The following is a 17,770-nucleotide window of genomic DNA, read 5'->3' as shown; positions in this document are numbered from 1 at the left end:
AGCTGCTGGAACACAGATGTCAGTGTCTACAGTCAAGCATATTTTACATCATTGTGCACTGAAGGGCTACCATGTAAGAAGGAAGCCTTCCTCTAGAAGTAGCACCTTAATCTGACTGAAGTTGGCTGCAGATCACATGGATCAAGAAAAGACCTCCTGGAGGAAAGTTCTGTGGCCACATGAAACAGAAATTTGGCTATTTGACCAAAATTATCAGAAAGATGTTTGGAGATGAAAAGATGAGGTCTGTAACCCCAAGAACACCACAAATAATGTCAAGCATGGCGGTGGTAGTATTATACTCTGGGGCTGTTCTACTGCCAATGGAACTGGTGCTTTAGACAAAGTGAATGGAATCATTAAGAAGGACAATTACCTCCACATTCTTCAGAAAAACCTAGTCATCAGCCAGATGGTTGGGTCTTGGATGCAGTTGAATGTTCCAAAAAGACAATGTCACAAACATACATCAACACTAGTCAAGAAATGGCTTAATCAGACTAGAATTTAGGTTTGGCTCTAATTTAGGTTAAGACCTCGGTCCTCCCAAAGTCCAGACCTAAACCCCATCAAGACACTATAGACTGTGATGAAGAAACAAGTTTGTGTCAGAAAGCCAACAAATGCCATTGATCTATATCAGTTCTGTCAAGCAAAGTGGCTAAACATACAACTAGAAGATTGTGAACAGCTACCAAAAGTGCCTAATTGACGTGAAAATGGCCAAGGTACAAACTGAAAAAAATTCAGCTAATAATGATGGACATTGTTACAATTGTTCTTTTCTTTATCTGTTTCATTCTTTATCTAAGATTCAATACATTTCGTCTTGTATCCATTTCTGTATGGCTGTTTGTCAGTTGTTTCACACAGTAGTCAACTACTTCAGTAGTTTACATTTGGCTGTCTAGTTTAACCATTTATCAGTTAAATTCAGCTGACAGTAAACTTTTTATTTCTAACATCTTTTGATACAATTCATATGTTTCTTTTAGTTAACTTTTTGTTTTTCATCTCCACTGGTGTGCTTCCTAGTTTTATCAACTTCATCGCAAATTGTGATGTTTAGGTGTTAAAGCTGACTCGACAAATGGAAATATTCCTTTTTATTAAAATTCAGACTTGCATGTATATGTTATGACAGTTTTAATATGTTGCTATTATATTTGAAATAGCCACCTGAGTCTGTTTTACATTAAAATCACAATACAAGTCTGACTAGTTTGTATCTATAAATGGTTTTCATAAAATTTCCACCACCCTACAAATAGATTGATTTTGTATCAGATTAGCATTAATGCGACAGCAGTACAATATAAAATATGCACACCGAATACATCATTACATGTCATTGTTCACCCTATTAATAGTACTACTATTACAATCGTATTGTGTAATTATTAAAAAAAAAAAACTACAAAAAAACTTCAATATTCTTTAGTAAGTTCTTAAAAAGGCAAAAGAAAAAGTGCAAAGAGATTTACTTTGAGGTGCCTTGGCAAAGGTCCATCACATTCACAATTGTTAATAACTGAATAAATGTAGACTGTCAGGATTTTGAACACTCTTTTTCTAATGCAAGCCTTGCAGATCTTTCTGTAAACATCCTGTCATAAAGCCATACGGAACATTAATGTAAGAGATACCTTTGCATGAACATTAAAATGCTAAGAACTTTACACAGCTGATAAAGAAGTCACGTTTTCCAAGTCTGATGGGGCTTCTTCAGGCCATGGCCTGTATACTATCTCACAGCATGGAGATGTTCCAGATATTATAACATCCCACCAAAAGTGTCTCTAAAATCAAAAATCAAATAATCAGTTTATCAACACCACGTGGTAACGATGCTACAATCCTATAGTTTCTTAATTTTACAGATGACTTTTTAAAACAACCTGCACTTAAATGAGTTGGCACTATTGTCAGTTTGAACTCTGTGCTGCCACAGTGTAAAAATAAAAACCCTTTCAGCAGCCTACTTGTCATGCTTTTCACAAATGTTGTCAATGATGTGTTGCTGTTCTGTTTCCAACATGTTGCTCTGTTCCATTTGTTTCTCTGGTATAGTGGTAATTGAACCCACTAGCTCAACGCTATTGCAAGGTTAGTATTCTGCACCAGCATGCACTTCAACTACCGTGGATCGAAAGTATTAACAGCATGCTGGAACGTGTCAGACATTGCCATTTTCACAAACTGGAAGTTCGGCCGCATTGTCTCTTGAGTTACAGAGAGACTCTGCTGAAATTAACAAGAGAAAAAGCATTTCTTGGTTCTTTGATCCTGTCAAAATTGTTCCATTGTTAACCCTGCTCTCTTTATGAACTGACATGATGGAGCTGTTGTGTGGTAAGCCCAGTCTTTGAAGAAGAGGAATCATAAAGCAAGCTGCGAATCACGTGTCATGTGAATCTTTGTGAAAATGGCCAATGCATCCTGTTTTTGCTAACTGTGTTTCGTCTTTCTCATCCCCACACCTAACTGCCTCTCTCTGTGACGTTGGCTTCATTTTGATTTTTGCATGCTCTTTTACCAATGTAAGTATTCATCATTTTTCACTACAATCATTACTGTGTGCTTGCGTGATTCTTTGACCCTGTAGGTTTTGCATTTCTCAATAATATAGCAAACAGAGTTGCAAGCATTCCTGCAGACTAGAATGTTTCTACAAATAGTGACTCTAGATTGTGGATTTCGTAGTAGATGAGCCCTGTAAGATGCTTTAGAACCAGGTCTTAAAGACGTGAAGCTCTGGTGATAGTGCAGAGATAAACACCTCACCCTCCATGTCATTTAATGTGTCATTGTGACTGCTGGTTTCAGCATCTTGTACGCAGACCCACTTCATTAATGCAAAGGAATTGTATTAGTGGCTTTGATTTTGACTATGAGCGAACGTCATTATTCTAATTAACCATATGCAGGATTAGGGATAATCCACTGTGGCAGGGTAATTGGATAGATGCCCCAAAGGAAACTGTGGTGAACTCATTGAAATCCAAGGGGGATGAGTAGTCATTGTGTTACAAGCTTCAAAGTAAAAAGTTACAATTTGCCACCAATCCTCATACAACACATTCATTTTGATGGAATTTGTCATCCCTGAAAAGAGCATGATGAAAATATTACTTGTTTTTGTTCATAAAATGCATCCTAAAATTGTATAGTAGTTTAGCAGTGGATTGTTGGCATTTTCACAGTAGTAGCTAACACTGTAACATTTTATGAAACTAGATTACCACAGGTATTGTATATTAAACAGGATAATATTTTATAAAATACAAGTACCTCAGGATCTGCTTTTAGTTTTTGTCATGAATCAGAATATATACATATACAGTGCCGCAAAAAAAGTATTTGCCCCCTTCTCAAATTTGGACTTTTTGCATGCATTGTACATATTTAACACATACACATGCACAATCTGTTTTAATATATACCATAATCAGACTTGGACAAACATTCACCATACATCACTGACAGAGATTAGCATTAAATTTACAAAAAGACCCAGAAGCAAACACACAACAAACCTAGAAGTAAAAGCTTCATTTTAACATATTCCTTGAGTTTTTTTTAAGCAGTTCACAGTATGAAGGAATGTCTTGTAATGAAAACAAGACCTCCTTTAAGCTATGGATGCTGTGCAAGGTTCAGTTTTAATCCCTTTAAATATTAGTGTAGAACTTGTTGCTGCAAACAATGTCATTTTGATCATCGCACTTCAAAACAGCTGCTTTCTGCAGACTCACTAATGGAAGCTTTTTACTGTAAATATAGTGTTGTTTTGTCAACCAAGGTTGTCTCCCGACTCAGGTTTATTTTATTCATGGTGCATTATGATTCAAAAATGAAACATTCATATCCAGCCAAGTCCGTTTGAGAAAGCAAACACTGACAGGATGATGCTTGTCAGGGTTGTGTTGATTATAGTAGTCATAGCTTTTATTTGTCAGAGCAGCTAAAATATCACTTATCATGTTGATGTCACGTCACTAATGAAACCATAAAATCCATGCCTCCTAATTCCCAATGAATCTAAATACACTGCCTGTCCAAAAATAAATAAATAAATAAATTTGACACCTGGATTTAACTGAACAAACAAGTAAGAGCCTTCCATTGAATACTTACTGCAGAGATGATTATGTTTCAGCTGCAATAACTCCCATCATCAGTGCAAGATCTTGGCAGAAAATTAATGCAACTCTGGACAGAAATAAATGCTGTGACATTGCAGAAGCTTATCGAAATGATGCCACTGTGAATGTGTGCCGTTTTCAAAGCTAGAGGTGGTCCAATGAAATATTAGAGTGTGCAACTTTTTTTTTTTTTTTTTTTTTTGGACGGGCAGTGTAATATGCTCTGATCAGTATTATAACTGTGATCCCTCTTTGTTAAGTCACTGTTATCACAAAGCTTCAAAATTTGTGTCATGCTGTATTAAGCTATTGAACTGGTATCAGCAGATAGTAGGTTTCTTTACTACTGTACCTCTAGCAGTGCTAACATGAAGGATCATCAATGGTCAGACTTACTCAGGTGTTTTTTGTCTTCTTCTTTTTTCCTTCCTGTCAGGACCGAGAGCAGTTCAGGATGGCAGCGGCGGTGCAATGGGAGTGCACTCACACACCTGTCTCCTCTTCGTAGTGTTTCTGCCCTTCCTGCTCAGATTTTGAAGAGGAATGGAATTGAACACAAGTGTTTTGTGTGTCTGTGTGTGTGTGTGTGTGTGAGTGTGAGTGTGTGCGTGCGTGCGTGCGTGCGTATGTGTATTTTTTTTTTTCCCCAACCGGAACCATAAACTGATGCACACTGAGTGCATGAAATCTCCTGCAACGTATTGATGTTGACCCACTAAATAAGTACGTAATAAGTTTCTGTTGGGTTTTTGTTTGTTTGTTTTTCTGTTTAGATTTCAAGGATGTAACAAATGTTTCACCTTTAAATTGAATTTTATTGGATATTTTTGTCACTAAATTATATTATTCTGGATTAGCTCTTTTTATGTGTACATCTAAAGAAAAAAAGATTTTCTAAAAGTGATTTCTCTTATTCAAATGGGTTTGTCTTAATTTTTAGCCACATTGCGTAGTCATGTCAACTCCAAGAAAAGGCACATATACAGCAAGTATGAGAGGTGAATGTTAAATACCTCAAAGTCAAACTGAGACAGTGAAGCAGAAGGAATTTAGGTTACCCCGAGGCTGAAAGCCTGGTATTATCATATTTTAATGTATAATAATTATCATTCAGTCTGGTTGTTGAAAGCAGAATTGTTTTTGACCTTCAAGTGTTTTCGTTCTCAGCATTATAGTGATATACTTGCAGTTGTGTTATGCTAATCTTTATAACTTTATTTTTTCAATTATGTTTAGTTTTAAATATTTTTGACAAGGGAAAATATGAAGCTGTAATTATCTAGAACAAATACCCTAATTTCCTGTCTTTCTTTTTGTTTGTCTTTTTTTTCTTAATTGGTACCAGTTGTGTGCAAAAATGGTGTCAAGAACAATTATGTTAGAGTTAAGTAATTAGAAATAGAGGGAAAGTTAACTCCATGTTGTGTGGAGTCGACATCTGACTTAAATAATGCGGATTTATTAATGCTTTTGCTACTTGTTTGAACATCATGCAATTTATACATGACACCGTTGTCTGAGAAAATGTTCTTGTTCATGTTCCAAGCCAGCACATGAGGGTTAGAGACCAATCAATAAGATCATGTTAACAGAAAATAAATACTTGTTGCATGCATTTAGACACAAATAACCCAAAGACTTTAGCAGTTTATACAATTACACAATTCACAGAATTTCTGTCTTGTCTCAACACCAAACAAAACACACTTTTTCCATGGACATGTTGCGTTTTAACATAAGTGGGGATAATTTTGAGGGGACAAAAATCATCTGAAACGATAGATACCTTTAAACCAAAATGTACAGTGTGTGATTCAGACTGTGAGATGTCCATCTGAACATGACTTGTCTTGCTCTTACTGAAACAGGGCTTACTGTACAATATGCGAGGAAAATTGCAATAACAGAGACTGATCAGAGGTCTGAGCAAAAAGGCCACAACTGTTCTTATCATTGCCATATAGCTTGCATTATCAGAAAATACAGGATATAAGAGAAAACAAGAAAATTATATCTCTGTTTCATTATGGACAAAGATCAATGCGGACGGAGGGCCACAGGCATTAGAAGAGGCAGCAAACAAACGACACCTCTGTTCCCACATTTTGTTGTGAGCGTGAGGATTTTATGCAACAATCAGTAACCTCTCACAACGCAACAGCTAGAATTAACACAGTTCATTTATCTTTATTCATCTTCTACGAGTTGAAAAGTAACTTGCACCACATCCCAGGAGGCTACCCTCAACCCCCTGAGTGACAACAGTAAAAATGTGGTGTTTACTGGGCTACTGGCTTTGTAATGAGGAAGAGACGTCATGCATCTCTTGCAAAATGCTGTTTGTTTTTCTACGCTGCCAGTTTCTATAAGAGCTGTACTCCATACCGTTTGGCATTTTTTACAATTCCATTAACATGCCATCAAACAGGAACTGTGGATTAAAACTAATTAGTGTGTGTGTCTGTTTAGTGTCGGGGCAATGGTGCAGTTCTTAGGATCTCACAACTCTGACAGAGTGTGTTTTCACATATGGTTATTTTTAGATTAGCCCCAAAAGAAAAAAAATATGTGCAACAGAAGCGACAATATCTGCTCTTTTCGTGTGCAGCTTTTACTCCCCTAAATAAAAAGATTTTCAAAAATGATCTTTTTTCCATGGTTTACATGGGCTCTGGTGAGGACCTAATACATCAATCGCGTACACCTCTGTTTTTCTTTTGAACTCAGCCCCTTTGTGGCTCTCGGGGATGACAGGTTTTGTGCTCCTTGTTGTGAAAAAAAGCCAATAACCAAATCAAAGAGGCATGAAACAGATAGGGCCATTATTGAAATTGATCAGGGTAATCATCAGCTGAATCTGACAGGCTAATCATGGTTTGTTTTCACACACGAGACAAAGAGAAAGAGGGAGATTGCAGGCTATTATTCATCTCCAGCACAGTGATGTTTGGAAATGACATGGTAATTATTCCATCCTGGCTCGAAAGATGGCACAACTGATCTCACGTCTATCCTGCACAGTCACTTTGCCACAAGATTAACCACATTTAAGATGAACTCAAGTCAGATCACCTCCCAGGCAGGTCTGCACTGAGCTCCCTTAAGAAGTGTCCATGTCAAGCAGCTGCCTTCAGCATTGAACAAACAATCACAGCCTTTAAAGTTACCTTAAGGGTTAAAAAGAGTTGTGTGTATGTGAAAACAACTTGTGTAATATTTCCCCTAGAAATATCAAACAAACATACAACTCACTTCCTCCCTTTAACATACAAACAGTAAGACAGTTTATTATATCCACTATTTCTGGCAGCACACATTGTAAAACCTGGTTCATTTATTTTTTACGAGTCCCCAAATATGTTACATCCCTGAGAGCTAGATGGTGAGGGGAGTAACAATTGTAAAGAAAAAATAAGAACAGGTAATGAGGCTGGAAAATTGATCATGTAACAGAAAAATTATTTATTTACAAAAACTTTGAAAACCAAAATCCAACATGAGGCGAGCTTCTTTAACACAAAGCTGATCCCACTATCACAAAGTCCTTTAAGCACCACAGTCTTGGCTTTAGCAGAACAATATGACACCGAGTCAGTACACTAGTAGCTGATCTGGCCCACTGGCAACGATGATCTGGGTGGCTCAGCTTTTAGCCATCCCTGGTGAATTGTAAGGAGCCACAGGTGCACCTGGCCAGGCCTGGCCAGGCGTAATCTGGGAAAAAGGGTAGAAAACAGAAAAAAGAAAAAAAAAATAAACACTACCTACCCTACCTACTCACAGATACACCCCAAGGAACGAAACAATCTCTAAACAGTTGTTCACCAATATTTTCCAGTTATTTATTGGCACAGCAATTATCACCCCAGAGTAATATTTATTTCTGGTTGGGCATTTGTTTGTCCACAGAAGGGAATTCACACAGCAGTGCTGTCAGTACTGTTTCTCCAGCACTCCATCGGTTTGTGAAAGGTCAGTGCAGACAGTTGGATGTTTTTAGACGTGCTTTGTCCTTAATAATTCTGATATTGGGTTTTTTGATTATGTTCAGGACATAATATCGAATGCAGTACAGTATAATTTGTCCAGTCAAGCACACTAACGCTGAGAACAAACCCATTTAAGTGCTTAGATATATACAAACCAGCAGGGCTACTCTCAAAATATAACATTCATCTGTTTTTTTTTTCTTTTTTTTTTATGCTTAACCTGAATATATGAGGTGGTTCTATAGCTGGCATCACCTAATAATCCACCTAGTAATATCATTGCTATATGGTTTCTGTGGCAGTGATTCAGAGTTGAGGCTGCGCTGAGTACGACTGACTTCAAACCAGAACTGTGAACCTATTATCAGGTTGATTTAAGAACCTCACCAATTGGCAATATCAAACAACAGCAGTTTATGAGGTCTGTTGTCATAGAAAAATGTTAAACTGTAGAACACGGAGCTAAAGTAAGTGCACAGAAGGAGTGAGGAGTCTGATCTGTGATCTTAGAATATTCTGCCTTTTCAGTGGAGATGGAAAACTGTCAGTGCCGAACAGATCACAGTTGGAAATTCCGCTAGATCACATTTCCTAAACTTTTGGCCTTGGTCTGTACCATGTATAGCTGAAAGAAAGGCATAATCTTCATTCCCCTGTTCTCAAATCCCTGCTGTTCCAAATGTGTAAAAAGAGAAGCATGTAGAGAAAACTGCCTCTTTAAAGGCTTAATTTGGATTGCTTTCTGACCTGAGGCCTTTTGTATTACTTAGCGCCAGTGTTCTAGATGCATTATAGGCACTGGTAGCCTCAAGGTTAGACAAGCTGGCTTGCAGAGTTAAATAAACACAATCACATTACATTTAGTGAGACAATGTAATGTTTTGTGTTGCACAGCAGAGCTATTTACTATGATATGGCTCATTTAGTTGAGAAAACTCCAGTAAGCTCTCAGCTGGTCCCCATATTGTCCTGTTGTTCACTGGACTCATCCTCAAATGCACAACTTAAGGGGCTGTACAGTCATGAACAAAAGTTTACATGCACTTGTAAGACTATACATATGGCAGTGTTGAATTTCCAGTGACTCCTACAGCTATTCATTTTGTCTTCTTGGAACATCCAGCTCCCTTCAAGACTCAACCTTCAGGATCATGATTGTAGATTTTTTTTTTCTCTGAAGAAAGTGGTAATCCTCCTTCTTCGTTATTCCGTTTACTATGCACCCTAGGGCATAGTACCCTGTTTGTAAGTATGTATGGTGATGGTGCTCTTGTGGTTAAACGTCAATCGAGTCTTTTTTTTGACCGCCACATTGTAGCGTTTATGTGTGAGCCTGGTGAATGCATCAAATGGACCTTATTTGAATTGGCTCAGGGGAGTCACCAGCTATAGCAAATTATAATTACTCACAAAAAATTAAGAGGCTCTCATACGAAGATAATTTTTACAACCTAACAGTCTACATCAAGGAAAGGAACCAAAATTTATTTGTTGTGACAAATACACATAGGTTTTAATAATTCTGACAGAAAATTTAAAGTTGTACGAGTCATTGAAAATACAAGTCTGCCATGATATACATGGTCTTTGCAAGTGTATGTGAACTTTTGTTCACGACTGGAAGTCTCACACAGTGTGATGACTTCAGCTCTTTGCTAAATACAGGAACACTGTGTTTATGAAACCTGTCAATTAAAAGTTGAAAGCTGAAATTGATTATTTCTTACCGTGCTGTACGCTTCCAGCAGCTGCATATAACATGCATCACGGTCTGACAAACTGAACCCAGCAGGTGCTGACATACCTATTTCAATGGGAAAGAAGCAGCTCCCATAATTGGAAATAATTCATCATCTCGTATACAAACAGTCATACTGCAGTTTCCTTTTGTGTGGCATTAAAAGCAAAAAAGTCAGCCTCTCTACTGTCTTGTTAGAGCCGATGCAAATGCTTTCAACTCTCACCAAGCATGACTTTTAAAAAGGATATGCAAGTCCTATTCAAGCAAAACTTATAATGATAAAATCTAGACAAACTGGAAAGAGGATCTTGGAAATACACTGGCAAAATATTCCTGATCCTCCTCCAAAGTTCATCTATGAAACCGCACTGAGAAGGCATGGATACACATAACTTTTCCTGTTTTTTTCTGACTTCATTCAGTCAGTTCTGAATCACAGCCCGTGAAGGCTTTTATGATGGCAGTAGCATTGCATATTTATGCTGATATGACCAATTTCATTGTCTGTTTGAATAATACACAGGGACTGAAGGACTCGTTCTCTGTCTGAGCCAAAACAAACATGGGCCCAGTTGGAAGATGGGCTGAGTGTGGGGAAAAAAGGCTATGGGTATATTTCTTTTATTTGTCTCCATATGTGCAAAGGCAAGAAAGCAGTCTTTGAAGAAATTTGGATACCATTTTCATTGACTGAGCTTGTTTTGCACCTACCGGATAGTACTATTAATTTTAGGTGTTTGTGACATTTGTGTAATTTGCATCAGAGTCTAGAAGACATCACTTTGTGATGTGAACTTTGGTTGAAGAGGAGAAATCAAACCTTTGTCCCAGTTGTCAGGAAATTATCATAGCAGACGCATGTCTTAGTCTCACAATCTGATTTGTTTTGGATGACTTACACCGCTAAAATTCTGCCCTCGGCCACGTTGAAAGTTCCCAGGGCTCTTCTTTAGATCAGATTGTTCCCAAAGTGGACACCATGTTATTTGACTCTCTGCATTGTAAAGGATTGTTGGATCATATGTATTTTCTCGATGAAAAGTGTGTGCTCATATTTAAGACTGACAATAATAAAATGTTGTATCTTAAGATCGTGTGGTTTGAATATGTTTTTTTGTTATTTTATTCGTTGTCAGTGTCAAATGAAATATCTCGCCATATAGCACTGCCAGCAGACTTTTCCATGGTGCACAAGCAGCAGAGTTTCCTGCAGTGGCACCTATCCAAAAATAAGACACACCTATTGATTTTCCTATCCCTCAGAAGTCCTGACCTTGGACTGAGCTCATTGTGGTCTGTCCACTACATTACCGACAACTGCTAACTGCAGTTCTCTAAATGACACCAGTGTGTCTTCCAGCCTGAACAGTGTATTTTAAAAGTTTTGGTACATCAATTATGTACAACCACAGCAGGAGGTCTACCATAACACCCTGAATGTGTTTCTCATCCTCCATCATGAATGCTAATTGCATACTGTAACTGCATACAAAAGCAATTTCCTGTTCTCGTTCATTCTTTCACTTTATAGATGGTACATATAAAAAGAATAAATGGTTTCCAAAGTGAATTGTCGCTGGCAGTGATACTTATGACACGGAGCAATGTTCGGCAATGCTACAGTGTGGTAAATAATACCAAAATTTCTTAATAAGGTGTACAGTATTTTAGTTTTTGACCTTTTTATTGTAGATTTTTTTTAGCAGTGACAGAAAAAAAAATGGCTTGGCAGTTGATACCCCACTGCTCTACTTCAGCCTCAACGAATATTTAATTCATGCAAACATCTGCTCTCAGCAGCTGAGTGTTGCTCATTACACCAGAGACCGAATACGGTGATGCCATTAGAAAGATAAAATATATCACTTTGCCTTATGTTAAAGGGCAGCATCTCTAAAATCAAAGCTAACATAGAAATGCACAATTTTACAGCATTCCAGGTTACATGTATTTTTTTTAAGCGGTTGCTCTGATACACGGTTTGTCACTTATGAACACTGAAACTGATGAAGTACTAAAGGGAATCAGTTAAGCCCAAAATACTTAAACCATTATAGCCGACAGGTCATTGTGTCAAGGTTATTGATAAATCAAGAAAAACATGCGTTCACCCTGAGCATGCTGGATATGAAGTATATGGATCCCATAACCTTAGCCTGATCATATAAGAGGCATGGTGATATCTAGACTCTGGTCCTCATAGAATAGTTTAAAGAGCTATCTTGGTGGCCAGAGGCTAACATTGGTTGTTACCAGTCTTATTCAGGATCTGATTCAAAACAATTGAACCCTATGTGAAAGCCCCATGCAATAATACTTAAATAGTTAATGAAGCAAATAGGGTCTGATATGCAGCATTTAATGTCCAACATCTGGCACGACCGAGCCTTGACTCAGTTTATTCTCAGATGAGGACATTTACATAAGATTGTATCCAGTGAGGTGTAGCATAATACCCAGTCATGACAGTCTCAGTCCTTCTCTGGACTAAGGAACAGTAGCCATGTTAGAACCTCTTTCAGTGACTTAAGAGTGTTAACATACTGATGGTAAACAGTTCTAAAGTTAAAGGTAGATGTTAGCATGCTCAAGTTTGCTAATTTGTGTTTAGGATGATGATGACACTAGTAGAAAAGTAATTGAATCACCAACTATTTATTCTCACAATTCATGCAATACCTGATGAGACATTTCCCTCACGGACTGGGAATTACTTAGAATTTGTAAAAAAAAATGTCCTGGCAGTGAGCGGCACAGTGGCTTGGTGGTTAGGACTTTCACCTTGAAGCTAGAAAACCCCCGGTTCGTGTCCCGGCCTTCCCAGGATCTTTCCGCATGGAGTCTGCATGTTCCCCCTGTGCATGTTTGGGTTTTCTCTGGGTACTTTGGCTTCCTCCCACAGTCCAAAAAACATGCTGAGGTTAATTGGTAACTCTAAATTGTCAGTAGGGGTGAATGCGAGTCTAATTGTTTGTCTCTATATGCAGCCCTGTGATAGACTGGTGACCTGTCCAGGGTGTTCCATGCCTTTACCCTAAGTCAGCTAGGATAGACTCCAGGCCCCAGGACCCTAATGAGGATTAAGTGGTGTATAGATGATGGATGGATGGATGGATGTCCTGGCAGTCCATCCAACAGCAGATATCTCAATGTGGAACAAGCGGTTGGACTCACCTACAACACAGACCATACTGTTAGCATGGTTAAAACAATAAGGTTTTATCAGTATACTGAGGTAAACTGAGACAAGAGCAATGTCTGCACGGATGTCTTCCTCTTTTCTGTTCTTTTGTTTGACATTGTTCTAGAACTGTTGAGATAAAGTTATATAAATAAAAAGTGGCGAAGTATGCAGAATTGAATTGCCCATCATGATCAAGTTGCAAGGACTGGTGACTGATTACATTTTCATGCTCTTATCAAAACTGTATTCAACAACTCTGCTATTTTAGAGTCCATGCTTCCATGCTCCAAACTTTTGTCATCTTCATGGACTTTTTAACTATATTTCCGACCAAAGTCAACAAGCCGTAGGTATGAGCTAACCCTGCCTTCAACATCTGGTATACCTTCCTTAGTTTTGGCATCGTAACCTTTTTTATTTTATTTATTTTTTGCCAGTTTCAACTTGTCTGTGTACCTTGCTTATTTTGAACTCTGGATACTAACTGGATGCAGTAGCAGTTCAGGGTCAGCTGTGTGTGAAAAGGCGCTCTTGTAAAAAAATAAAGGATGAACTACCCAGAGGTAATTTTCAATACATGGCCTATCTCAAGCTTAAGAACTCTCTCTTTCCTCATTTTTTCACTCGTGTTTCAGTTATTTAAGTTTTCCCTGACTTGTTTTTTTTTTTTTTTTTTTTACTGTATTCATGGTGTTCTCAGTTATTAATATGTTACATAGCCAAAGGACTTTTGAATATCTTGTTTTACTCTCCTGAAACTCAACATGTCTCTTTGACAAGCATCTTTTGGGAAAATAATCAGTATAATAACAACAGCAACAATTCTTCTTCGTGTTATTATTATTATAATTATCATTATTATCATTGAGAACAACAATAATAATAACAAGAAGAAGAAGAAGAAGAGGAAGAAGAAGACTAGTGAATTACAAAAAGGAAAAATCTATGTTCACATTGTGCTGCTTTGCATGTTTATGAGAATGGCCGCAGGGATTTGATTTTATCATTCAGAAATGTTTATGCTCAAACATCAGTCCTGTCAATCATCTTATGACATTTTGCTTATACTGTGCTCTGGTGGTAACCTGGTAACCAGATGCAGGACAATGTACCTGACTGATTAGTATGTACAGTTGGTGGTGGTCTTGACCAAAGCCTGAGGCTATGGCTCTGTTGCTCAGGCATTTACTTGAGACATGGATAAATAGGAGTCTCAGCTTCTTTGCTTTATAATAAATATTTATTTATGTGGTTATGTGGTTATTGTTGTTGAAGTCAACACTACGATATCACCACAGATGTGTTTAGCTGAAACTTTCCCTGCTTTTAAAACTGACTGGGAAAATATTAGGATCTGACAATATGTCAAGGTGTAACCATGAGTGGATTCAAAATGACAGCATTATCAGGAACCGAAAAAGGCAATATATTGTGGACTATTAGATGGTTTGTTATGAAATTTTGTTCAGACATGCATGGGCACCTGAGGTTAAAAAATACTGACTTTAGATAGATAGATAGACAGACAGACAGACAGACAGACAGACAGACAGACAGACAGACAGACAGACAGACAGACAGATAGATAGATACTTTATTAATCCCGAGGGAAATATTCAGCAGCTTACATACAACAAAAATAACAAAAAGACAGAACAGGCAGGTTAGTAACATTAACGTTAAAGGTTAGTATATACTCTGAAAAACTTGCTGTACAATACTATAAAATAACACTTCCAATTACAAAATCTATTGAAATACTGACTGTATTAAAAGTCAGTATACGGTATTTAAACCTTTCAAGGTACAGTGATTTAAAGTGATGTAGGTGGTTTAAAGTAATAGCTAAACAACTTACAAACTTTTAGCATTGCTATCAGCCAAAATTGCACTTTGTTCTTAGTTGTTATTTTAAAAATGCTGGCATGCAAACAGGCTAAAGTAAGATAGTAGAAATTGTTATTATCTGCTGACATAATTAGCAGTATGTTAACCTCCTAACAGCCAAACCCATGTTTCCTAAAAAAAAGATTAAAAGTCAATAGCAAATTCTGTCATTGGTACAGTGAGAACAGCATGCAGCACATAATGATTCAACAAGCATGTGTCCATAAAGATGACAGAAAAGTTTAAACTGTAATTTTATTGTGTAGGGAATTACTGTTGTTGTAGTATTCAATTCATATAAATTCAAGTTTGTTTAAGTAGCACCAATTTACAACAAAATGTCATATCATAGCACTTAACACAGTGAGACAAAGACCTTACAAACCTAGAACAGAGAACCCAACAACCCAAAGATCCCTTTGTGGTCCCTTTGAGTGCTTGAATAGTCTGTGCTTTGACATTATATATAGTTTGTCAATTTTGATTCTGAATGAGCTGACATAATTTAAAATAGATCAGCAGAATTGTTAACCTTCAAAACAAATGTAATGGCAGAGTCCAGTTGTTGCTAAGAAATCCATTCCTTCTCCCTAAAAATATGCTCATATGCTATGTAAGAAATACTATGCCAGGTAAGTTTTTCTTTATGTTTTGGAAGTGCAATTGGGCTAATAATTGCTTCCAAAGCAATTAGTTAAGCTTAGAGAAACATCATGGTCTTGGTCAAATTGACCATGCTTCCCTACAGAAGTGTTTTATTAACATAACACTTGAAACGCTTGGCTATTTTTGGACATTTCTGCCTGTAGATGGCAAATACTATGGTTTCCAGATAAATCCTGCCAAAAAAATACTACGGCAAAGGTCAAACTGCTTCACCTGATGCAACAAACCTCCATGTTTCTTTGCACTATGAAGACTTCCAGGTAGGGATCACTGTGGCCACCGTTTTGATGAAGGAGAAATGAAGTAGCCAGTACAAACCATCCAAACAGGATCTGGAGATGCCTCAGATCGTTGCATCCCAACATGAACTCCCATCATCTGGTCTTCATCACAGGAAAGTTTCCGTCGCCACTTATGAAGCAGGAAATGGGGTGCAGTTGGGGCAGAACTAAGAGTACAGCTGTTGTTCAAGTCCACAATGTGTTTGACTGTCACTAAACTTCCAGGATCTGTCGACTGAGGACAATGATGAGTTTAACATATACAGCATATATTCCAACCAGAAGTCTTATGGTGGTAAATATCCAGGTCAACAAATGCCATACTCCGTAAAGATCGAACCCGACTTCAGTCCAGCAGCCAAACCACCAGTTCTAACCAATCAGATTACTGGTTTATCCAAATCTATATGTTCCTCTTCATAGTTTGTGCCTGAAAGTCAACAAACAAACAACTCCACAACCGCTAGACCTAAATTAAAAAGTAAATAACATTGGGCTCTATGGGTCAGAGACAAATAAGAGTATTTTTGGAATACCTACAATCAGGACAGCAAATTAAAAAAAAAAAAAAGAACTGCTGCTATTCACCTTTTTAAAATAAAAGGATAAATAACTGCCTCATAATAATAAGTCAGTGTCACTGATTTATTAAACCTCTTCAAAAAACGCCCAACAGCAAGTCTAATAAATGTAATGCTACAGAAATTAAGCACAATAGTGCTACATCCTGCTGAAAAAATAAAAGATTAAAAAACAAACAATAAAAAAAGAAACAAAAAAAACTTCTAATCTTCTGAACTTCTTCTAATCTAACTGATCATGTTAGTGAGTACGTGAACAAGAATCGTGCATACTGTAAATCGCATTTGGCAATGGAAATATGTCCTATACTAATGAATTGAGTTTTATATAGACAAGTAAATTCATTAACATGCTTAGACACCAACAGCGACAGAACAACACACTGCTGGAAGACATACTGTAAATACTAATTGTCAGACACAATGCACAGTCTTTGTGTTGCAGAGCGCCCACTTAGAGGCCCATGACAGACATTTAAGCACTGGAGAAATGTCTCGCTGTCTACCTTCTAACTCCCAGGCGGAGCCATCTCTTCCCCCATAGTCTCTCCACTGTATTTCAGCCTAATTAATGTCAAAATGAAGTAAAAACAATTAAGAATCTATGTCCAAAAAGTTGTTGATTTTTCCTTCCACTCCCCTGATTTTCTCTCTTACAGAGGCATGCAAATGATCTTAATGGCTGGTAATCGTACTTTGAGCCAAAAACCAAAAGACACAACCATCAATGCTGAAAAAGGCCAAACTGCAGCTTACTCAATGCAAAATCTGATGAAACTACGTTTTATAGATTGACAATAAAATGTAGTATTGCCACACATGAAAGAATTGCTTAGTGTGCAGTAATGCAATAATGTTGATCAGGAATCTGCCATGGACTAAGCCAACAATCCTCAGCTTTATATATTAAAAAAAAAAAAATGCTATTTCAGAAAGCTTTTTACAATGTGGTCACTTTCATATCAGAAAAATTTCACATTTTTCTTCTTTTTTAAAATTTAATTACAGTAATATCCCAGAGATAATGTTTAACTGTATAAAGGAAGAAGAAATAAGTTAAATGAGTCATCTCCTCAGGTCTATCTTAACCCTTAGATCAGGTGGATTCCACTAAAATTCAAAGCGGTCCAGTCAGAGAAAAAGTATTAAAGCAAAGGTCTGGAACATCATAATGTTTAACTTGAATTAGTGTGATATATGTTAATGTAACCTAGTAGTTTTATTAGTGTCTGCATGTAATCAATAACTGTCAAATCGAATAAATTCAGTACAGTTCAAAAACATGTTGACGTTTAT

The 17,770-nt window shown here is 37.3% G+C and overlaps 1 protein-coding gene across 4 annotated transcripts in view; it reads left to right on the top strand.

Moving 5' to 3' along the window:
• The window catches only part of ntm (neurotrimin), a 471,807-nt gene extending 460,843 nt beyond the window's left edge, over window positions 1-10,964 (top strand). For 2 of the 4 annotated variants that reach the window (XM_023275098.3, XM_023275097.3), the window contains 2 exons: window positions 2,071-2,106; window positions 4,582-10,964. In XM_023275098.3, coding sequence (XP_023130866.1) covers window positions 2,071-2,106; window positions 4,582-4,682 — 137 coding nt within the window. In that variant the 3' untranslated portion in view covers window positions 4,683-10,964. The remainder of the gene's footprint in view (window positions 1-2,070; window positions 2,107-4,581) is intronic. The other 2 variants (XM_023275099.3, XM_023275100.3) reach the window with 2 other exon arrangements.
• The last annotated feature ends 6,806 nt before the right edge of the window (window positions 10,965-17,770 follow it).

The sequence above is a fragment of the Amphiprion ocellaris genome, chromosome 14, assembly GCF_022539595.1.
Source record: "Amphiprion ocellaris isolate individual 3 ecotype Okinawa chromosome 14, ASM2253959v1, whole genome shotgun sequence".
NCBI classification, from domain to species: domain Eukaryota; kingdom Metazoa; phylum Chordata; class Actinopteri; family Pomacentridae; genus Amphiprion; species Amphiprion ocellaris.
This window is presented reverse-complemented; position numbering and strand designations above follow the sequence as displayed.